Here is a 25,320-nt window from a genome sequence, read left to right on the forward strand (position 1 = left end):
TTGAACTGCAACAATTTATTAGACAATCTAGCCAACTTATCAGTAGATTTAAAAATTTTCCCTCCAGACAAAATATCAACCAAAAAACGATGATAAATTCACAAACTAAATGTTTTACATCACAAGCATGGTATACATTTTTCACCCCCCACGTAGAGGCAAGCATCTCTTTTTCAATGATTGAAATACCAGGATTCCACATCTTTCAACTCTCTGGAAGTAAATCCCTCTGTAACCTCCTCAGCACCATCCCACTGAGACAATACAGTCCACATTTCATACGCACTGTGACAAATGATTTATGTTTTTCTGAATAAGATTGTAAAGCAGTCACTGAAATGATACTTAGTTTGATCAGCTCAAAATTTTCCTGACACAAAGGTGACCATACAAACTTAATATTGTGCTTAAGTAAATTTCTGTACCATTGAAAATAGAACTCACACATGCCTATAAAAGAGCAAAGTTGTTCTTTATCACACTGGTGAGGACCTTTTACAATGCTATCCCAGGTTTTGGTCTTACTCCATCAGCGGACAACACATGCCCCAAGTACTCTACTTCATTAACACCAAAAATACATTTGTCTTTTCTCAGAGTGACACCTTTTTCTGACAAGACACTTAGCTCACGCTTCAAAATAGTATCATGGATTTCCAGTGTTTCTGCAAATATCAAAATGTCATCCTGGAAAACGGATTTTTGGAAATTCCATTTAACATTTTAGTCATTACTTTCTAAGCAGCTGTGGACAGTCCAAATGGCATTATGCAAAACTGAAACATTCCATCAGGTGCTACAAATGAAGTCAGGTGACGTGAATCTTTATCCAAAATCACCTGATGGTAAGCGGCTCTGAGATCTAACTTTGAAAAACATTTTGATTGACCTATAGATGTAATTTAGTCCTAGGTGTGAGGTAGAGGGAAATTATTCACCCAGATGGCATTAGTGAGGTACCTGAGGTCAATGCACAAGTGCAATTCTCCAGATTACTTTTTTGCTAAAACCACAGGGGACAATCATAATGTGGCATCCACTTGTTCAATGATACAATCTTTCTGCATTTTCTACAAAATGTGAGTAAGTTCACCTCTTATCCTAAGAGGAACATTGGATAGTTTGTTTGATTGTCCCACATACATATTTTAGTATATTATGAGTAAAGTATTTTATCTTTCCAACTTTGTCTTTAAAAATGTTTTCAAAACTTGAAAGCCACTGATGATTGACCATAGATGAAACCCCTCCTATGGGCTGATTATCCTCTAGAGATACACAGGCATATCCTACCAGGTCTGATTACCATACCAAAATCTGTGTAGTGCCACCAGCCCAAGACATTAATCCCCTTTTTAGCTACATACACTTTGCCTTTAATATTTTTGTCCTGGAAACCAATTTCAGCCCAGTAATAGACTAGAAGTTCAATTATACTGCGTTCAAATGCTGTGGTGAGAACATCAGGAGGTATAAGGGTTTTGTCACACCATTTTTGTTTGAACTTGCCAATAGCAATAATGAAAATCCTAGTACCTGAATCAATTTGTAGAGGTATATTTAGCATATCTATGAAAATGCAAACAGGGGGTCACTATAACTCTTGGTGTTGTCAATACTCCCTATCTCTAGTACCCCTATAGAAAAGAGTAACTCATTGACCTATGTCTCAACTACCTCAACTCCATCAGTGAATATTTGGTTCTGTTCACTCCTGACACTGTTACTTTTTCCACCTTTACACACTTTGCCAAAAAGCCCCACTTTGTTACATCTCCAACATTCCTGTACAATTGCGGGACCATTTTTGCAATTGGAGACATGGGCAACAATTTGATTGCAGATTCGTTGTGATGTAAAGTTCTCAAAGACACAAAATGAGTCTAACACTTTCAAAGCTGTGACATAACTATCAATAGGAGTCAGCGGGTCCTTGCACTCTAGTGAAGGAAGTATGTCCACTTACCACCAAATTAACCTTGCCTTCAAAATAAGTCTCCAAGTGTTTTACAGCAGTTTGAAATTCATCAACATCCTCTTCCTCAGCAGGTGTTTGCTCCGACAAATCGTCAAAAACATTCTGGCCCTCAACCCCCAAATAATCATATAGTAAATTCCTTTTCCGGTCTGGTTTGAACTTGACCCAATCAATGGCACCTAAATTCGCATTGAATGTTCTGAGCAAAATGCACCACTTTGGCGAAGTTCACCAGGCTCGTGTAGAAAAGGAGCAGGTGTGGAACCCTTTGCCTCATACTGAAAGTGTGAGCTAACAATAACAATGCAATAACCAGCAGCTTACGAGTGTGAGCAAAACAACAAAATTAAAATTAATAAACAGCAATAAAAAGTTTTTTTAATGGAAAAATTAAGCAAAATTAGTGCATTCATACAATCACACAAACTACTGTGAATATGTCCTTAATAGCAATTGCGCCTATCGCTAGAAAAAGCATTTCACACTGACTAGGCACTTTAGCATCTGGACAATCGTGCACATCGCTACTAGTCAACCTTCAATAAACAACGGCGTGGACAGGGTTCAATTTATTCAATGAGCGTGCCCGCCACTGTGATAATACAATCATGGTATTATTGCAAATCGCTGTAAAAATGTTGCAAGCGTGCCCAATCGCAGTCGGCATTCAATATTTCAGTTCAAGCAGGTTAGGGAACTAGTGAAAGAACCTTTCCGGTAACTTGAAAATAAGGAGTTCTAAAAGATGGCTTCATGCTAAAGCCAGTGCGACGTTAACAATGGACACCAGGAGTGAACGGATGTATGAGGAGGCGGGAATCCCTCCAGGATGAGCAGCAGCAGGCTCAGACAGCTGCTGTTTGGAAGCTGCGAAACCCCACGTGCGCCTGCGCACCAGACTCCTGGCTTTCAAGCAACGGGGAGATTCTCAAACATTTTACGCTGGGTTAGCAACAACAAAGGGACGCTGACCAGCACAAAACGTATTTTTTCCTGATTCACTTTCCAGTGCAAACCATGACATGCGTTCGAAAGTACCCTCAGGGAAGCGGAAAGCAACTCGAAGCATTGTTTTGCGTTACTTAGCACCAAGGTGCGTTCCATGGGTGGAACATGGGCATTCCCATGCTAGCACCCATGCCTTTTCATGTAAAACCCTATCTACAAACAATAGTAGACAAAGTTTAGTGCCAAAAGCTAGCGCCATTTGAAAGGAGGCGTTTAAAGGAGAAGTGTTTCTATTTCGCCTTTGTTTTCCTGCTTTCCATGCACGCTGCACTGTGCAGCACACATAAAAAGTAGGAAATGTTTTTTTTGTTGAAACTTTTTATTGTTATTAACATACACATCGAGTAGAGTAATGCACTATCATTGACTATTACACTTACTTGCCGACATAACATACCATTCATGGTGCTTCTGAGAATCTGGGCCAATGTTTCTAAAAAAAAAAGTATAATAAACCAGAAACCATTGATAGAAGCTGCCGTCTAGAGAACAATTGAGGACGCTGCACACCTCCGGGGCCTTGCCTGATGATGCAGCTTTGTGGATCAACGATGGATGACGCGCTGACCAAAAAGTGAAGGCACAGTACCTTTGAAAATCCAGGAAAACGGGGCTCTTCTCACTCGTCGCCAAATATGTAGTGAAGCAAGTCAGATCCAAGGCCAAGAAATAATAACCCCCAGAGTTTAATGTAAAGTTACAAGCATTAAGTAAAGAGCTGCAAAAGGCCCAGGAGCTGCAGTTCAACTGACACACACTTCCATCATTGATGGTGAGGCGACAATGTCAGTGATAATATTTTATTCATAAAAATGACTGAAATTCAGTATTTATAGTTCAACAATCTAACTATAACTTGCGCCTCTGCCATGCAGCTATTATGACATCACTTACTACATCACTCATGACATTTTCAGTGACATCATCAATGACATCGCTGACAACATCAACCGACATGCCGCTGTTCAGTACTGTATAAACAGTGCAGCATTTTGCAAATGTAAGTAACTAGTGAAAGGCGCAGAATCATATCAACAAAAAACAATGTTTCAACCGGTAATCATGTCAAGTCAAGAAAGCTTTATTCGACGATTGTCATCAAAGCATACAAAATTTGTATATATACAAAATAGACAAACCATGTTAAAATAATTTAAAACAATGAATAAGGGTATTTGCAGAAAGATTGACATTTCAGGGTCTAGGAAAATTTACCCAGCCAACATTTTGCTCCTAATCACCCATGCCCTTCCAAGGTACTTAGCAACAGAAATATAAACAAGTGGGATTTCAGCAGAACGCAAAATACGTACTGCCACCTTGGCATTTCTAGAACCAACAGTCGGCACATTGATTTTAGCCAGGTCCGACGGGGAATTGCATAGGATGGACATTGAAACAAGAAATGGTTAACAGATTCAATAGGTGCAGTACAACCAGGACAGTTAAGCACGTTAGTCCCGGCCCATCTAGATTAAAACTCTCTTACTGGGAGACTGCCAACTCTGAATTGAAAATAAAGCTTCCTGTCCAAAGGATTAGTAATGTCATCTCAAAAGGGTGCCAAAGAAATGGTATCCTTGAAATAAAAAAAAATACCAGACAATGAAAGCGGAGCTGTGGATCTGAAAACTCGGGTAGCTACCATTTCCCAGTACAAAGCCTTCAATACTTGCTTAGACGGGAAGCTAGCATTTAATGGATCCTCCCACAGGATTTTTAAGCCCAAATCCTGAAGCGACTCATATAACCTACGGAGCCACTTGACCTTACGAAAGGTATCCAATTTAATAATATCCATGAGGCCAAGAGCAAAGAGCCTAAGTTCAGGAGTGACCCATAAGCGCCGCCAGTATAGTATGGGGCGAAATAAGGCAATTAATGCTATTGGTCTCATACCTAGGTCATAAAACAGGGGGCAAAGGGGATTACTCTGAGGTAGTTTAGTAAGATTTCGTAAAAATCTATTTTCAGAGGTAGATAATTTGTGTACATTATCAAATCCCCACAACTCAACTCCATAGAGCGCGGCACCAACCACTTTGCCATCATACACCCGAAGTGCAGGTTCAATGGGTTTAGTCAGGGATTTGGTATGTTCTTTGCTTAGCGCGCCAGAGAGTTGAGAGTGTTTAAGGGATGCCAGATCTACTTGCTTTTTCCATCCCAGATCATGTTGAATGCAAATACCTAAGTAAGTAAAATCTTGAACCTGGTCCAATGGCATATTATTCATATATATTTTGCTTTTAAAAGATTTGGACTGGTTGAAAGACATAAATTTAGATTTTAAAACATTGATTTCAAGCCCACGGGCTAAGCAGAAGTCCTCAAAGATACCTAAGGAGTTCTGTAAACCACTCGGGGTTTTAGAGATAATAAGACAATCGTCGGCAAACATTAAAATAGGAATTTTTGCACCTGCCAATGAGGGGGCATCAATATTTGCATCTGTTAATAATTTGGCCACGTCATTAATATACAAAGAAAATAAAGTTGGCGCAAGAACGCAGCCTTGCCTGACCCCCTTCTGGATAGGGAACTGCCTGGTCACTTGGCCAACACCACCCCATCTAATCTGTGCAAAATTATCAACATGGAGTCTAGCGATTAGGGAAATTAGAACAGCTGGCATCCCCATTTTATCTAAAACAGCCCATAGGGATGCCCGAGGAACAAGATCAAAGGCTGCCCTAAGATCAATGAAGGCAGCATATAGGCTGCCAGTCGCCAGGTAAACCACCTTCCAGTAGAGCATAGCAAAATGTAGCACCTGGTCAATGGTGCTTATTCTAGCTCTAAAACCAGCTTGTAAGTGGGAGAGAATTGCATTATCTAAAGCCCAATCCAGCACTTTGTTCAAGATCAGCCTGCCTAGATTTTTTTGCATGGTATCAATCAGGCTGATTGGACGATAATTTGCAGGGAGGGACTTATCCCCTTTCTTGAACACCGGAATGATCTCGGCACCTTTCCAGGAAGTGGGAATCGGGGCACCTCTAGCAATCAAGTTGGCTAAAATTAAAATATAGTTTCCCCAAGATTCGCTGTTACTCAAAACAATATCAGCAGGGACTCCATCCATCCCAGGGGCCCTTCCGGGAACCTGCAACTTAAGGGCATTAACAACATCACCCAGGGTAAAAGCGTCTTCCTTATAAAAGGTAAGTTGGTATTTGGAAGGGGGACACATATCTTCTTCAATGGCATATAGGGACTCAAAATGCTTGACCCAAGCATCTTGCGAAACCCAATTTTGGGGTTTATCAGGATTACCCCCAGTCCCCCATCTAAAGACAGACCAGAAACGTCTCATATCCTTTTGGGCACCTGCTTCCCGAAGATACTGCCATCTTTGAAAATCCCACGCTCTCTTGGATTTAAAGATAGCTTGCTTGTAAGCATATCTAGCAGAGCAAACTTTAAGACTATCGCCAGATTTCAGAGCGATGCCCAGGTTCGCGCGAGCATCTCTACACTCAGTGGTGTACCATCGTGGTGAAGGGTCATACTTGGGCATAGATGACTTGCAGGGCCTTACGAAAATATCTTTAAGTTCTAAAAAGAAGGAATCATGGATCGACATTCCAGGTATACAATGTGATTCCAAAGGACACTGGTTATACGCAACCCCTAAGTCCTGAGTGGCAAGCTCTAAGCTATTAAAAATACGGGTTAAACATTCTTGACTTTGAACAACCTTGGCCCACTTAACATGGCGCAGATCGTTAGCAATGACTACATCTTGGTGGTGCTGTGGAGAAGAATCACTAGGGGCAATGGGGGTCGCCCAAAACAAGGTAGATAGAGAGAGAGGATTATGATCACTCTCCTGTCTGTCTATAACCACCATGCCCCTCAGGGCATCCCATAGATCTAGTGATAGCAGAATGTAATCCATCCTGCTAGTACGGGAACCACTCTTAAAAGTAATGGACCCTAATTTATCTTGTTCAGACCTGCCATTTGTTGCACGAAGCCCCTTATTCAAACAAAGGGCGTTGATCTGGATTGCCAATTCTGACCAACGAGTGACAGGTTCAAGATCTAATCTTGGAACACCCCATAAACCATCCTCTACCTCCGAAATGCTCCAATCAACACCAAGAAGGGGTTCAAAGGTTGTATTAAAATCTCCACCTAAAATTACATGGGAGTGCTGGGAGTAAAGAAGCAAAAGTTCATCCAGGCGAGCTATAATTTCAGACTTCTTTCCACCAGTACTTCTGGCATAGACATTATAGATATCCAGCAATTTTCCATTTTTGAACTTAGGTTAAGAAGCTGGATATCTGGGTGCGAAGTAGGAAGCTCCTTGACAACAATACCAAGGTCCTGTCTAATCCAAATGGTAAAACCACCGGAGGGGCGCCCCTTTTTGCCCTTAACTGCCAGAACGTTAAAGTTCAAAAAACCCAATAAAAACTGAGCCTCAAGTATCCAGGTCTCCTGGAATAAGCAGATATCATAAGAATTGATAAACAATGCCCAGTTTGGATCTTTCAACTTAGATTTTAATCCTGCAATATTCCAGGACAAGAGCGTCCCATACGCTGGGTGGGTTGCACTATCATCCTGATGGATCTCCGGAATACTACTCAGTTGATTTATCCTTGCCGGATCTACTGAAAGACCTTGCATTTCTGCACTGGCCAGAATACCTACCTCGGCATTAGGAATTTTATTGTACAGGAAAGAACAAACAGGAGGAACAGCTGGACTAGACTCTTTACACAGTCAGTCATTTTGTTCTAAGCATGACTCTCCCAGAGGCAGACTGGAAGAACCATCTGGGCGAAAAGACCAGATAGGAGTGGACCTCATTTGGATTGCAGAATAATCCGGGGCACAGGTTCTGAACTCGAGATTAATTAAGTTCTCTGCTATGATAGGATCGATAAGAGTGACCTCAATATAATCCATCGCACTACCAACCTGAGAAATCCTACATGCTCCAGCTATATCAGCTCTAATTACAGAGCGGCAACCCCTTACGTATCTAATCCAGTGAATAACCTAGGGACGTTCACCATATAAATTTTTCGTGAGTGGAGAGTACGAGCGTGTGACCCATAGGTTTGGACTTGATGATAAAGATTACCTCTAGGGTTAATACCAAATCTCTCATTTACAAGAGAAGGGCCTCCAGCACACGTGATAGCCTGACACATACCAGGGGGGGCTCTAGTAGGACGTCTAACAATAGATGGGGTACAGACAGGGGGACGATCAACCCTTGATGAAGCTAGGAAACGAGACAAAATCTTATCACATACATTAGACGGCACACATAACCTGTCTACCCCTTCTAAAGGGGCCTTAGTCGGAACCCCCCCCAGACGCGGAAGGATTAGGTTTGGAATGGGTGTCAGAGCCCAACTTAGATTCTTCTAGTTGTCTAACAGTAACCGTTAGAATTTCAATCTTAGTTTGCATAGATTCAATCAAGGAGCAAAGATTTTTCACTACCACCAATAAAGATTGCATATCATGATTGCTAGATTCAATCCCAGGAAGACCCTCGGGTAAATTAGTGGTAGAGCTATCCTCAGATGCAGAGGCACCCAATTAGTGTCCAAAGATACAGTGGAAGGCAAGGCAGGACTACAAGTATCGATGTCAATTTCACTCAATAGAGAAAACCTATTACTGCAAACAATGTCCGGTGATTGGTTGAAGGCGGGAAGAGGCTTAAGAGAAAGAGCTTGCCCCTCAGCCAACGATACTATAGGGGTAATAGAAACCGGTGCTTTATCCCTCGCCCCGTTTGTTTGTTCCTCCCCACCCTTTTTCGAGAGAAACATATCCGGAACCGTAACAGCACCTGTAGTGATCTCCCTCCTCCCACCTGTAGCAGACGAAGGGGTGGCATTAAGTAGTTCCCCGCATTCATCAATAATAACATCGATGCGATCCATTACACAATTACCACCCGCATGCTGGCGACTTTTCTTTGATTTAGTCTTCCTCTGCCTGAGATTAACAGGCAAAGAGCTAAAAGAGTCAGACTCGCCCTCCGGGTTTTTCCTCTTGCCCATGGCTCAAGGAGTTAGTCAACAATAGACAGTACCTTATAGTTCCGGGCGCACGTTGTCAGAGAGTAAGCCGACCCGACCCAGGTCGACCCCGGACGGCCACAGACGGCCCGCCCTCTGCCCGGGCTCAGCCCGGCGCCGCCCGCGCGCGTCCCGCGAGGCGGTAGGTCTGGCTTCCTTAAGTACGCCACCTGGCGCGGTCTCGCTGATTGGCTCCTGCCCAAGGGCACCTGGTTGCTGTAGTCCTCGCTGCTCCTGCAGAGATGGAAAACGGCAGGGGCAGCGGACAGCTTGCGGGCAGGTCGCGGGTCAGCAGGCAGCAGGAACAGTGAACGGCGCAGTGACACAATGAAGTGAAAAACAGCGTGGACAGCGCAAAGGAATATACAATAGAATTGGAGGCCAAGAATACAATGAGGAGTATATACAAAGCAGGTATTTTCTGTGAGTTGCTTAGGTTGACCACAGTAATGCCAGTGTCACTGCACCGTTCACTGTCACGAGCATGAAAAGTGCACACCCACTTTTTGGTGACATGTATATATTGTATTGTAGTGCTGATATAACTACTTACAAATAAGAATTTACTTTCTTCCTACAAACTTCTTGTGGTCTCCCTTTCTTCTCCTTTACGATTGATTAATGCTCTCTTTGTATCTGCCCTCTAAAATGATTACCAGTTGAGACATTGTTTTTTTTCTACATACTGTACCCAGGTCTCAACTAGATTAACAGGTTTTCTCCTGTTTTTCGATTCTAGTAGAATCATATTAAGCATACATTTCCCTTCAAACACACAAGCTAGGAACTAGCGTCCTCCTAAGCACAGCCTTTGCCCTGTAGCAAACACTGTGTGAATACCAAACCTCATGTGGCCAATGAAAAAGAAACGGGTGGGCAAGGCCATTGTGAGCACGGCCTCTACCATGTGAACGACTCTTCATGGAGAAACCTCCTCCTACAGACACCCAAGCCTCATTAGGTGGCCAAGCTCCTACCATGCACAGCCTTTCCCTTGTACCAAACTCTTTTTGGATTGCAGACCTCTCATGGGCAACGAATCAGACATGGGTGGAACAGCGTTCACTATGTGCATAACCCTTACACGGTGAGCCCACCGCTTTCAGACACCAATAGCCTCTTATGCGGCGAAGCACTTATTGCTCACACCTTCACTCTGTGCAGAACACTTTGTACATAGCCAGCCTCCTATGAGCAATCAACTACACATGAGTGGGCAAGTACCAGGACTTCACGCATATGCACCACTTGTGACGCAGAGACCACTCCCTCCAGAGACTCAAGGCCCTTTACGAGAGTAATCACCTACTACGTACAACATTCATCATGAAGCAAAGCTTTCATTGATATCCGCCCTATTTTGGGCAATCAACAAGCGATGAGTCGGCAAGCCACTGCTGCGCATTGCTTGCCCTGTGCACAACCATTCAAGGACAGCTCACTATCTTCACACACCCAAGACCTGTTAGGAGGCCACACTTTTTGTAAACGCTCGCACCTATTAGCAGTGAACAGGCTGTAGAAAATGAGGGCTACACTACCTTGCTGAATACTTTCCAGTACGGTAAGCCTATACCAAACTGTCACATTTACTGGATGAAGTTATCAGTGATGTCATCAGTGATGTAATATGTGAGGTCATAAGCAGTGTCTAGAGCTGGGAGAACCGCCATGTTTGGGATAGTAGATCCTCCACTGGCTCTACTGTTGCAATCCTTTGACGGCGAGCTACTGCACACCAGCCTGACGGCCATTGGACGACAGTCTTTCTGCCGTATTGAGGGGCGGATGTACTGTTGTTATCTTTTCCTGTTCAGGTCGCCAAATAAAGCCTGGCAGTCCACACCAGCGAACAGGATTACTGACCCGCACACACCACGTCAGGGCCATTACCTTGTTATTGTTTTTCAATGACAAACTCCTGATTTGGGTGTGAACAGCAAAGCCTTGGTGACTTCAGTGAAGCAGTCATAGTAATGGCTCTGTTGATGGCACAGAGATCTTCGCCAGGGCGTATTCTGCCGGGGAAGCAGAGCACATCACTCGGCTGAACTGGTGGAAAGAGCACAGCCCACCAATGCTTTATTAAGCCCCAAAGTTAAACCACAAGAATCATGGAAGTAGTCAATGCAATGCAAAATCAGCAGTAATTAGAAAGCACAGAGTATGCCGTAAATAAAGGCTGAACACTGACAATTGCCTACAGTAGTGAGGTCTGAAAGAGTTTACTAACGTAATGCCTGTAAACTGATGTCAACGTTCTAATCATGATGAGATTTGCTCAGCAAAGTCAGAGGTTTGCCAAGTAAATCTTGGGCTCTAACCAGTAAAGGGAAAGCCACTGATGCAGCCACAGCTAAATGTATATTACAAGAAAATAACAAATGCAAAAACTACAACTTCTTTTTGTACTTCTTCATTCTCAGACACTCCATAAAATCGCAGAAGAGGAGAACACCGGCGCAAATTACTCCTACATCGACCTGTTCAGAACCCCCGTGCTGAGAAAGATCTCTCTCTGTGCAGCTGTGGTATGGTGAGGGATGTTTTTTAAAGGGGAACCTTCCTTTGTTTATTGACTCAGCTGAGTGCTGCTGCTAGCAGAGACATTGTAAGGCATGGGCAAAGTGGGCTCTGGCCCCGGGGCCCCTCCTTTATTTGGGCCCCATCATTACGCTTACAGGACAGTCACAGTCCGTGACAAAATACAAAAATAATGCCCCTCTGGGGAATATGAAAAAGGGCTCACATGTCTCCAATAATTAATAAATATTCAAAGGCTTCCCATTGCATTGGAGCCCCTGAAGGACTGGTGTCCCCTTAAAAGGTTTGAGGGGCAACAAAGAGGGCTGTCTATGATCAAACCATAGTTGCTGAGGGTGGGAATGAGCTTAAAATGGATAACAAATTCTGAGTTGTTCCGAGCAAGGGGCCCCGAATTATGTTTGGCCGGGCCCACAAAATCCAAAACATGTCCCTGGCTGCCAGCCTACTCCATGTGACTGCTTGTCTCCTCTCTTGTAGGTTTGGCGTGGCATTCTGTTACTATGGGATCAGCCTTAACATCACAGGATTTGGGCTGGACATGTACATGACCCAGTTCATCTATGCAGCCATTGAGGTACCATCCAAGCTGGGCATATTCATCTTTATGGACAAGGGTGGCCGACGTTACGCACAGGCCTGGACCCTGCTCATCACCGGCTTCTGTTTTGGCATAAACACTGTCATCCCAGTCTGTGAGTTTCTTCTGAGAACAAACATTTGTTTCAGCATCTTATACTTAGTGACATGTACCTTTGAACTCCAGAGAGCTACACGCCATAACATCAGAGCTTTAGTTCAAAGGTAGGACACAAGTACAGAAGAATAAGTTAAAGATACATCATCATCACATTTACAGTAACTCGTGAGTAAAGTTAAGACAAGCCACAGAAGAACGAGCTATAGATGCATCATCATCAGAAGTACAGTAACGCATGAGTGAAGGTTAGACACAAGTACAGAAGAATGAACTATAGATGCATCATTCCATTTACAGTAACTCATGAGTAAAGTTAAGACAAGCCACAGAAGAACGAGCTATAGATGCATCATCATCAGAAATACAGTAACTCAGGAGTAAAGGTAAGACACAAGTACATAAGAATGAACTATAGATGCATCATCATCAGAAATACAGTAACTCAGGAGTAAAGGTAAGACGCAAGTACAGAAGAATGAACTATAGATGCATCATCATCAGAAATACAGTAACTCAGGAGTAAAGGTAAGACGCAAGTACAGAAGAATGAACTATAGATACATCATCATTCAGAAGTACAGTAACACATGAGTAAAGGTAGGACACAAGTACAGAAGAATGAACTATAGATGCATCATCATCAGAAGTAGAGTAACTCAGGAGTAAAGGTAAGACACAAGTACAGAAGAATGAACTATAGATACATCATCATTCAGAAGTACAGTAACACATGAGTAAAGGTAGGACACAAGTACCGAAGAATGAACTATAGATGCATCATCATCAGAAGTAGAGTAACTCAGGAGTAAAGGTAAGACACAAGTACAGAAGAATGAGCTATAGATGCATCATCGTCAGAAGTATAGTAACACATGAGTAAAGGTAAGACACAAGTACAGAAGAATGAGCTATAGATGCATCATCATCAGAAGTACAGTAACTCATAAGTAAAGGTAAGACACAAGTACAGAAGAATGAAATATAGTTGCATCATCACATTTATAGTAACTCATGAGTAAAGTTAAGACAAGCCACAGAAGTACTGTACTTTATCAGAAGTACAGTAACCCATGAGTAAAGGTAGGACACAAGTACGGAAGAATGAGTTATCATCATCATCAGAAGTATAGTAACTGAGGAGTAAACTCAAGGTAACATGCTCTGAAGGAACTTTGTCATGAAATTGGTCACCTCACATTTTTCAAATAAATGGAACCCTAAGGATGTTCAATCCATCCTGCTGAATGAGTTCTTGTTGAAGACATTCTACAGACTTTTCCTTCAGGCCACACAGACCCTTTGCAACCTTTACGTATTCCCTTTTACCTTCTCCCTGTCTATGCTTCAGTTTCTCTTGAAGGTGGAGGATGGTAATTCTTTTTTTCTCTCCTGTCCCCAACCCTTCCCTGAATACTCAAGTTAGTTCACCCCTTGTTCTCACTCAGTGAACTTTTCTTTACAGGTTTCTGTATTAAGATTGCTATATATAACAGACCTGGCCGCAGGTGCAACAGAGCACTTCAAATATATCAGACCCAAGTACAGCCTAGAAAAGGGAAAACAGAAGGGAGGAAACAGTTCTGGACATCGAGGTGCAGTCTGAAGAGTTGGGTCTTCTGTTCTTTCAGAAAGGCAACACACATGTGCTGAGCCTGAGGTGTTCTGGAAGAAGTTTCCATAGTCTTGGTCCTAGCCATGAGAATGCTTCTTACACCAGGGTATTTTTTGTTGTTGAGATATCACACAACTTGGGCTGTCATCGCACCTCAGGCTGTCACCACATCTCAGGGTCTCACCGCATCTCAGTCTCACCACAGCTCAGGCTCTCACCACAGCTCAGGCTGTCACCGCACCTCAGGCTGTCACCGCACCTCAGGCTGTCACTGCACCTCAGGCTCTCACCACAGCTCAGGCTCTCACCACAGCTCAGGCTGTCACCGCACCTCAGTCTGTCACCGCAACTCAGGTTGTCACTGCACCTCAAGCTGTCACCGCCCCACAGGCTCTCAACACAGCTCAAGCTGTCACCGCATCTTAGGCTGTCACCGCAGCTCAGGTTCTCACCACAGCTCAGGCTGTCACCACACCTCAGGCTCTCACCACAGCTCAGGCTGTCACTGCATCTCAGGCTGTCACCACAGCTCAGGCTGTCACCACAGCTCAGGCTGTCACCGCACCTCGGGCTGTCACCGCACCTCAGGCTGTCACCACAGCTCAGGCTGTCACCACACCTCCGGCTCTCACCACAGCTCAGGCTGTCACCGCATCTCAGGCTGTCACCAAAGCTCAGGCTGTCCCCGCACCGCGGGCTCTCACCGCACCTCAGGCTCTCACCACAGCTCAGGCTCTCACCACACCTCAGGCTGTCACAGCACCTCAGGCTGACACCATACATCAGACCGTCACCACAGCTCAGGCTGTCACTGCACCTCAGACTGTCACCGCACCTCAGGCTGTCACCGCACCTCAGGCTCTCACCACAACTCAGGCTGTCGCTGCAGCTCAGGCTGTCACCACACTTCAGGTTGTCACCACAGCTCAGGCTGTCACTGCACCTCAGGCTCTCTCCACAGCACAGGCTTTCATCGCACCTCAGGCTCTCTCCACAGCACAGGCTTTCATCGCACCTCAGGCTCTCTTCACAGCTCAGGCTGTAGGCACAGCTCAGGCTCTCACTTCACCTCAGGCTGTCACCGTAGCTCAGGCTGTCAATGCACCTCAGGCTGTCAGGCACCACAGCTCAATCTCTATTCACAGCTCAGGCTCCCTTTACAGCTCAAGCTCTCACCACAGCTCAGGCTCTCACCACAGCTCAGGGTGTCATCACAGCTCAGGCTCTCACCACAGCTCAGGCTTCCACCACAGCTCAGGCTGTCGCCACAGCTCAGCTCAGTCTCTCACCACAGCTCAGGGTGTCACCACAGCCTAGGCTTTCACCATAGCTCAGGCTTCCACCACACTCTGGCTGTCGCCACAGCTCAGGCTCTCACCACAGCTCAGGCAGCTGTAGATATAGTGGAAACTTTCTGCTATTTCTGCAACTTAAGATGGATAAAATGTAAATATTGAAAATGTGCCAATTTAAATCCAGCATTAGTGGCCATTTCCTGCTCCATGGCCCCTTCCCCAGTCTGCTCAGTGTCTGTAAGGGGGGAGGGTCCCGGATCAGCATCACACAGAGTGCCAGCCTCGAGAGGTCGGCACACTTGAGGCTGCGTGGAGGAGTGAGATAATAACTCCCTGCATCTACCATCAATTCCAAAGATTGAGACGGAATTGGTTCCGCAGGGAGTGCCACCCTGTTTTGTATTTCAGAACCCCTGGTCGAAGACAAGTCTCTACTCCCCCACTTTGAACACTGTTCTCCAGGGGAGCAGTTGAATTGCCTGATTTATTCACAGAATGTTGTTCTACCCAGTATTCAGGTATCTCCCACTTATGTAGATAGAGCGGCAGAATCAATAGTGGACACCATCCTGACTTCTATGTCACTCTTTAGCTACTTGGGGGCATATTATCAACGGGCAGCGATAATTATCGCTGGCCATTCTTAGCGTGAGAATTGTTATTGCCGGCTATCGCTGATAATTATCGCCATGCTAGCGCTGTATCAACAACGCATAGTGTAATAGCGATAATTATTCCAGTGATAGCGTTGTTTTCCATGGAACATCGCTGGTTTTCCAGCGATGTTCCATGGAAAACTGCGATAACCTTGCTGATACGACCCTGTGGTCGTATCAGCATAATCCACCTCCAATATAAAGTATACGCAAGTCAGCATTTTTGCAGACGTTAGTTTTTGGCGAAAACCGCGAATTGTACTTCCCTATCTCCAGATAAGCAGGTACACTTTTGGCAGCTTTTTTCACCATGAGGTTTCTATCCTCCATGTTACATCAATTAAAACATCCTTGAGCTCCTCCTTTTTACAGTAAATAAAGGAGTCGCACCTCTTTAACGGCACCAGGTGTGGTTAAGGGAGGTCCCAGATGATGAAGCATGCCACTTCGGTGGGTGATGGGACTTGGTCCCTTTTAGAAGGACTTCTGCATGTCTGATTTTGCTGGTTTGTTGTTCTCGTGCTTCAGTTAGACTGTTGTAGACCCGCGGACTTCTGTGTTGTTTAAGTCTCAGCTATTTGGGGATTTGTTCGCGTAGGTCTTTAAATTCCCTTAGACCCTCTAACTAATTGTGTTTTTTGACAATTACTGCAGCACAAACATTCATATACGAGTAACAATTGTGTTGTACTTCTTTCTATACCCTGTACCGTGCCCCATCCTGCACACACCCAACAGCGGATCCTAATTAAACCGGGGCATCTGCTGGATGCGGCAGCCCTGGGCTGTTTGTACTGAGCAGTGGCGTAATATAAAATAATGCCCCCCCCCCGCAGAATGTGAAGAGGGGGCCCTTCGCCTAACAAGGGGACGAGAAGACCGCCTTCAGGTGGCCCAGGCAGTGGGATAGCAAGTGTTGTGGGCTCTAATGCAGTGAAGGAAATATGGTCCCCATATATCTGGTTTGGTATTGAAAAACGGGCATAATTGGGGTGAAGTGAGGCCCATTATTCAATACCCCGGTGTTTTTGCAGTCACGTCACGTTCGGTAGTTACGCCCTTGGGCCCAGAGCTATTTTCAAATAAATAGTAATGCTAGAGCTTTACAGGAAGCGTCAATCAAAGTATACATGGCTGGTCGTTAAATATAAGCGACGTACAATAAAACCATCACTATAAAATGTACTAATATGCCATTACTAATATTGAAGCCAATTACAAATGCACTGATATTATTGAACACAGGTGCAGGTAATGCTGCAAGAAGGACGTAAAATACTTACATATACCACAATAAAATACAGCAATTATAATGCTGCAGCGTCCTTTGAGTGCGCACATACATTCTGCTGCAGATACATTACTGCTGCGCACCTCACACCCTAACCCTGTAGAGGGCGCTTCTTTGTCACAATTTATATTTTCACCGAATGCAACACCACTGCCAACATCTACAGGGTCCTTTCATTTCCCTACCGTGCCCGGGCGTCGCTCATAGTCGGTATTTAAAAGCGACCACTCTTCTCATATCTGCTTATACCAGTTGTCTAGGGCCCTTAAAATACTCACGTTGCGGGCTTGCTGGCTGGGAGGGCAAGTCTTGTGTGGCTTCAGAAGGATCCTGGCTGAGGCAGCTCTGATGCGGAGGCAGGGTCCCGACGGTGCTGGTAGGGCTGGGGAGGCGTCACGAAGGTAAGGTTCCTTTTCACTGCTGCTGGATTCTGTTATAGACCCTCGTCCCTCGCTTGCTTTAAGGCAGAGCAGGGTCACACTGGTTGCTGGAGGAATCTTGCTGCAGGCCGTAAAAGCAGGGTTGTGCCAGTTCTAACCAGCTGTTGTTGTGCCGACGGCTGGCACGATGACGTAGGTGGTGCTGCGTGTTCAAAGAGAAGGGAAATCCGGAGAGAAAGTGTCTCTCTTCAAAGGATTTGCCTTCCTGCTACAATGACATCACGCCTTAAGCAGTGCGCGTGCATGCTCACCTGAAACACCAAACAAAAACCGGACGTCTGGTCACCCTACCGTTGACCTTTGAGGCCCGAAAATAGAGCCCCCTAGAGGCCCCTTTCGAGGCCCCCGCCAAAAAACTGGGGGTGCTCAGACCCCCCCCCCCATTTAAAGCCCTGAGTGTCTCCAGCATAGTGTTATTAGGCTGTATGTATTTAATGAAATTCTTCCTCAACACACTGCCGTTCATTCCGCAAACTCTGATGCGCATTGTTCTCCATCCGCATCCATCCAGACCGACCGTCCTGATAAGTCACTGGGGGCCTAGGGCCTGATAATGGTGGCGCTCGATGGGGTGGAAGCTTCTCGCGAAGTACTTCTAGGCTTAATATCCAGGTGGAAAGAGTGGCAGCGCATCCCTGAATTAATGTTGGCACAAGTTGTGTATTTCTTGACGTCTTTTTTTAACAGGGCCCCTTGGTAAAGCGTATGTACTTTTACCGACTGGTTGCTTCATGGTTCGCCCCACACCTTGTAGCAGCAAACACCCCGCAGCGCAGTGAAATCCCCTCTCCACTTTAACAGCACTGCCGGGGAGGGATTATGCAAGAGTTTTATCCTGGTGGGTTGTTGCACATGACTAGGTTAAGGCAAGCGAGTAAAGCTACAGGGTTGCCCTTGCTGTGTGCAACTGGTTATGGGGCAAATTATCAAGAAACAGCGTTAAAATTATCGCCGCTTTAGCCGCAGAAAACTGCTGCTAAAGCGGCGAAACATGAGCTTCTATTGGAATTCTCCGCGGCATATTATCAAGCCCATTATCTAAAGCGGCAATAATTTTAACGCCGTGCTTGATAATATGCCCCTATGAGTGCAGGCTTTGAGATGTTAAAGTATATTATGATGATGTTTTAAACTTTTTCAGAACGCATTCATTAACTGGCATTATATCGTACCGTAAAGTATGTTTGGAGCAGACAGTGATATATACTTGAAATGACGTCACCTGAAAAACCTCATGCATTTAATGTCTTTGAAGCAAATTGTGTTTAATGGGTGCCAGGTTTAATCTTCAAGCACCATGGTTTACCGTGGAAACCAGATGAGCGCACACAGACTTAGTCAAGTCTAGCAAAGCAACACAATTGTACTCCTGCTCCCTCCCTTATTGGCGGTTTTTATGCGATTGGACTCAAACTTTTAGGGGCCGATTCACAGACTGTCTTAAGTCTGTCTTAAGACAAACTTAAGACAAACTTAAGACAAAATCCTAACTTCTGTGAATACCAAAAGTAGTAAGTTTAGGATTTTGTTTTAAGTTAGTTCTGTGAATCGGGCCCTTAAGTTCCACAATGGTTCCAAGGATGGGCAATGACATGTTGAAAGCAACTCTTCAATTCGTCTAAACCACGTCATCTTCTTCACTCTTACTGTGTGGCATTTATGCCTAAAGCTAGATCCCTTAATTCACTCCGCAGACGTGACGAGGAGAGCCGTCACCAGAAACAAAGCCAGTTGTTGAGGAGCCGCGGTGGCCGCAGGAGGGATAGGCATGGCAGAGACCTGGATGGCGGCTTCTGGGGCCTAAGATGTGGCTGTTGTGGCCGGAGTGCCGCCCGTTTACTTACACCAGTGAAAGGACGAGACAACACTTTAGAGTTCAGCGTTTCTTGCCATCTTACTAAGAGGTAACATTTTTGTTATTACACCTATTGCAATGACTGTAGCTGGATTAGGCCAAAAAGGGCCAGATACTGCCTCCTACCGGATGTCGTCACAAAAGAGACTTGGAGGGTGCAGCAGCTGGTGGGGTGGATGATTTGTGGGAACCTCAAACACAGTCACAAAAAGGCTGGGTAGTCTGCTGGCCCTGTGGGTATGGCTGGTATTACAGATGAGACTGAAACCCTCTACCTTAGCCACGGAAAGGGCAAAAAGGTGAGTGAGATAGAAGCAAGACAGTGACGGCGGGTCCAAACGTTGAGCCGTGACTGTGCTGTCTTTAAAGCACTCCCGAGCATGATTCATTTTGTGTCTGAACAGGCGAGAGCCATCCAAGGGCATGTCCATGAAGCTCACTTGGATGTCCCCTGAAAAGCCTGTTGACCGCAACCAAGAGTGGCGCTGAGGAGCCTCCGTGAAGGCCATGGCTTTGCCTTGTGAGTCCATGGTGTACAACTCACGCCTGATGGTTAACTGCACTGTGTCCTGGCCTTCAACCATAGCTTGTGTAAGGATTGTGCGAGCCTCTTCCGGGGGTAAAAGGCAGCACCTGCACCAAGAAAACAGAAAATGCATGGGTGTATCGGCCCAAAAGACATGCTGTGCTCAACAACTACAACGCCAGACTGGTGGAGGAGAATATTTCCTTAACAAAATTCTGCAAACTCTTTGACTCCCTGTCCTGGGGAGTAGTGGGAATGGACTTGAGTTAATCATGGCTGATGAAGCCGGCACCACCAGACTCTCAGGGGTGTGGTATTCTATGAGGAATGCAGGGTACTCTGACACAGGTTAATGGCAACAGGTAATTTCTCAGTTGACCGGAACCTCTGAACAGGATTTGGACCAAGCCCCCTGCTGAACATCCGTGAGTGCTTCGTTAAATAGGAACAAGCACTCCGTGCTGGTTTGCCCCAGCTGTAGCACCTCAGTTAACACATTAGTTTGAACTTCCACTGATGGAAACTGGAGCTCAAGGACCTCAGCTGTTCTCCTCGCCACCATCGCAAAGGATGCCCTCTCCTGAGGGGGCCAGAGTCCTGTGAGGTGCTCAGCCCGCTGGCGTCTCCCAACTCTTCATTCCAGTTCTGTTCATGGAAAGACTGGACAATGTCATCAGCAGGATCAAAGGCCCTGTAATCAGCGTCAACACTCCCAAACTCCATTCCAAACTCTGGCCTGCCAAAGGACAGGAGTACAGTGTCTGAGCAACAAGGCTTCCGTGGGAGGCACACCACAAAGAGTCAGTTGCCCAAAGATGACGGACATAGCCCCATAAAACTCCTTAAGTTGACCAAGACTCCAACGGCTCCAGGAAATTCAGGGAAACGCAGAGTCAGTTTCTGCAACAGCTCCACAGGAGGAGTGCGAGAGCGGGCCTTAGAGGAACAACAATGCCCCCACACCCATCCAGGGACTTGGAGGGTCTCAGTGAAGTGAAACAATGCTTTGAAGCTTGTTTTTCTTTGACTTTTCGAACATGAATTTGACTTTGAGGATGACGGGTTGTGGGATCATTTCTGGGAATGGGCTCTGGATTGTCTGTGTTACTGAGATCTTCCTAGAGCCTGGGAGTGATGGGGTGTCTTACGATGCAGCGAAGAGCTTCATCGCTTGTTCATGAACAGCCTTCCAGCGCATCGACAAGCAGTCAGAGCAAGACTTGGAGTCATGACTCAACCCCAAGTACCACAGACAGACCAATGGGAATCAGTCACAGACATCTGTCTGTGACAGTTCTCGGAAGGTTTAAAACCCACAAGTAATTGTAAAAAGCACCTTGACAAAAGTTGAGAAAAAGTTGGTAAAAAAGTGACCGATGCAACGCTCCAGAACAGCAACTGTTAGTGCTAATACAAAGGAGCTGATGCCAGCTCCCTGGGGTGGCACCTATAAAGGCACCACACAAGTCATATGCGGCATGGACAACATCGACACAGAGCCGAGGCCACCATGTACAGGCAAAAGGAGGTACTGCTAAAGATTTTCCGGATCCAGTCTGACACCTGGGGACTATTCTAGGGTAAGGAATCTGTAGATAAAAGTCTTTTTCAGGAAAGGGGGTGGTGGAGGTGCACCCTCTGTGTAAGATGGTATTGGAAGGAATCTCTTATAGTAGCCTGGCATCATCCGATGCAAGTCGTCAATCATATCAACAGGCACTCTAACTATTGGCTGCTGTTGGTAGTGAGTGACCTTGTAATACTCGTCGCACTGCCTATCATAATTTGCTTGGCAGATCCTGCAATAATAGTCTTCACCCTCTTGTTGTATCTGCATGCTTCGTGATGCGCACAATGATACCGGCCTTCATCTTTATCATCATCGTCCTGACATTTGGCATTCAGCTGGGTTGTGTTCTTGCCTGTTCTAAAGGCCACTCCTTCTGTGATTCTCCTCCAGTGTCCAGGACCTTGGCAGGTAACTGTGAAGGAATCTTGCTTGGGAAAGTGTCTGCAGGAGCCAAGGCCCCTTTGTCTGCTACCTGACTATTGTCTTCTTTGTTGCAATCAAGTGGTGCCGGTATTGGGAGTGTCGATAGAAACTGTTTGTCAACAATGGGGTTGCCATTGTTGGTTTGGCCATACCCCTGATGATGTTGTTGGTGAATGCTGGTCCTCTGTCTAGAAGGCTGATAGCAATGAAGCAATGATGACTGATGGTGTCCCTGTGGGTGTCGTTGATAGCGCCATCAATGATGGTTTCCAGGTACTTTGCTCTCTCGTGTCTGCAGCTTGGAAGAGGACTTGTGCCTATCTGGCTTCTCGTTGGACTTCTTAAAGGCCCTACTAGGATGAGGGGCTTTTCTAAAGTAGAAGATGTTCTTCAGACACTGATTGTTGAAGAAGTTTCTTCCCAACTAGAGGCCACTTCATAGGTTTCCTACTTTCATGACCAGAGCAGTGGGCTGATTCCTCCTCAGATGATGGCTCATTGTTCGCCTTTGTCTTTTGAAGCTGAATAAAAAGTGATCCTTCATAGTCATCCAGCTTTTTTGCTGAAAATATCAGACACATTTTGTACTCCTTCAGTTTCTGGAGAGGACATAGGCAATAAATACCACTAGGATAGGGATCGTCCACAAACAACCCCTTTTTAAAAAATATAATCATGAGCTACACGCCCTGAAAAGGCCTTGGAGATTTAGCCATTAGTTGGCTAAGAAGCTCTCCTTTTTTCCTGAGAAAAAATACAAAGGCACTGATGGTATAATGCTACACAAGTGAAGCAATGTCCAAGAAATAAAGTTCTCTGATCAGAGCCCTGAGAGAGACTCTCTTCCACAGGACATACAGCAGAAACGTAAGGTATAGTAGCCTCTGGAGGGGGAGCTCAGTACCGTCTCACCTCATTGGCTGCTGTTTGGGTGGTTTTGAATGAGCTGACTGTGCTACTGAAGCAACACTGCACTATACTGGGGTTTCGAAGTAATTCCTTAGTACGGCTCCTTCAAAGTTACTGTGGGATTCGCAGCTGGGTGAGAGGGAATGATTCAAGTATGTGAATCTATTTAAGATCCGTTAGCAGAGAACAAAAAGCAAAGCATCCACTAAAACAACTTGTTAGAGAATGGTAGGAAAGGAGCTAAGTACTTTCCGAATATTAAAATAACTGGGGAAAAAAGCCCCCAAAAACATCATTGTGGATAATTGTGGTTAGGATCCAAAACCACAAACCTCTTGACATGTACAAGTTATGATGCGCTGCGCAACAATACCTCCCCTCATGCCATGCTCCTGCTCTCACACACATCATAGCACAAATGGCATGCAGACAGTGACATGTATTAACCATCAAATCAAGGCGAGAGAGGCCCACGTTCTCGTTATAACAACTGCTGTGATGAGGCCTAGTCCAGATTGATGCTGCACCACTTCATGTCTACAATCGGTGGCCCTGCAGCTTTCATATCCAGGTCAAGTCACATGTCCTTTGACTGCAGTGAAGTTAAGTATGATGTTATCGGTCACGACATATGAAATATAACTAGCAATGTTGATGTCTTTTATGATGTTGTATATAGGCATGAGCAGCACACAAGGGATTGGTATAGCTCCATTGCTCTGTTTTTGTGTCAATATTGAAAAATTACTGATACTACTAAACAATTATAATATTATATATATATATATATATATATATATATATATATTACCTACTGGCGGTCGCCAGTAGGTAGTTATAGTTAGGACCCTGTTTCCATAGGAAATCCGCAACATTCTATTTGGAATAACATTGGCGCCGGTCGACGAATCCTCGCAAAATTTTCAAAACGAATGGGGCGCTACGCTCCGCTCCTACCCTGAAAGTCTCGGGGGGACTCGTCAAGCGGGGGCTGAGAAAAAAGGGGGGTCCCAAAACGCGTTTTCCCCATGCATTTTTCCATAGGACCTTTAGACACAGCTACAGCCCGAACGGCTGAACAGAATTACTTGTAATTTGGCAGAGAGGTAGTCCTCAGGTCAAGGAAGTGCCTTTTGTAGGTCTGGTGTAAATCTGTTCAGTAGTTCCTGAGAAAATAGCATTTAAATCAATATATATATCTGTAAGCGCGCTCCGAGCGCGCACCGTAAGCTTACCGTACGCATACGGTGCCGTGCGCGAGCGCGATTCTGATTGGCTGTTAGATCTTAGTAAACATTCGAATCGGTCGAAACCAGGAAGTGTCGGCCGCCATTTTCTCTCTCGCACTCTGAGGGGGGGAGGAAAAACAAAGTTGGATATCATAAAAAGGGGGCAGGCTAGACAGCTCCTATCCCCCTAGACTTGGATATTGTTTGCCTGAAGGCCATTCAAGGCCAAAAAATAAATTTTTTTGTTTTGAAAAAACGAAGATTACGCTTACCGTACGGTAAAAAAAAAATTAAAAAAAAACCAAAATCCATATTTCCCCCCCCCCCGTGTGCAAAAGGTACCCGCAGGGCACCTTTTGAGCATGGCATATAGTTCAACAGAACATTTAATAGAAAACCTTTCACAACGAAGTGCATAATATGTCCTCCGTGTGCGGACGGTGCGCGAAGGGCATCGTGCGTACATGGCCCATCCAGCCCATCCGCGTGCCCACCGTGCGTGCACGGCACTAACTGCGTTAAGTAAGCGCGCGGTGCGCGAAGCGCACCGCGTGCTCGCTGTGCGCGCACGGTGCGCGCACGGTGCGCGCACGGAACGAACTGCGTGAAGTGGGCGCGCACGGCACGAACGGCGTAAAGTAACTTAGCATTTAAAAAACCGTACAAATTCACTGAAAAAACCATAGGTTTCACACACGTTATAGTTAGGAATTAGCATTTAAAAAACCTTGCAAATTCACTGAAAAAACCATAGGTTTCACACAAGTTATAGTTAGCTGTACATTTCACTCGTAAAAAACCAATGAAATTCCACGTTATAGTTAGTGCAGGCAACTATAACTCACGCGACCGCAATCCTCTGCTGATGCTAATACTGTATTTAGACACTTATTTGCCCATGTCTTCTTCCATTAAATTTTAGTTATACATATATTACAAATATTTTTTTTTCATAAGGACACATATGTCATTAGCAGAGGATTGCGGTCGCGTGAGTTATAGTTGCCTGCACTAACTATAACGTGGAATTTCATTGGTTTTTTACGAGTGAAATGTACAGCTAACTATAACTTGTGTGAAACCTATGGTTTTTTCAGTGAATTTGCAAGGTTTTTTAAATGCTAATTCCTAACTATAACGTGTGTGAAACCTATGGTTATACACACGTATATATATATATATATATATATATATATATATATATATATATATATATATATATATATAT

The 25,320-nt window shown here is 45.0% G+C and overlaps 1 protein-coding gene across 1 annotated transcript in view; it reads left to right on the forward strand.

The window, feature by feature from the left end:
- Window positions 1-25,320, forward strand: part of LOC146813670 (solute carrier family 22 member 7-like) — a 255,518-nt gene that overhangs the window by 179,487 nt on the left and 50,711 nt on the right. Inside the window, exons 5-6 of the mRNA XM_085609483.1 lie at window positions 11,424-11,578; window positions 12,067-12,281. Of these exons, the coding sequence (XP_085465609.1) occupies window positions 11,424-11,578; window positions 12,067-12,281 (370 nt within the window). The remainder of the gene's footprint in view (window positions 1-11,423; window positions 11,579-12,066; window positions 12,282-25,320) is intronic.

Source organism: Triturus cristatus, chromosome 6, assembly GCF_964204655.1.
Source record: "Triturus cristatus chromosome 6, aTriCri1.1, whole genome shotgun sequence".
Classification (NCBI taxonomy): Eukaryota; Metazoa; Chordata; class Amphibia; order Caudata; family Salamandridae; genus Triturus; species Triturus cristatus.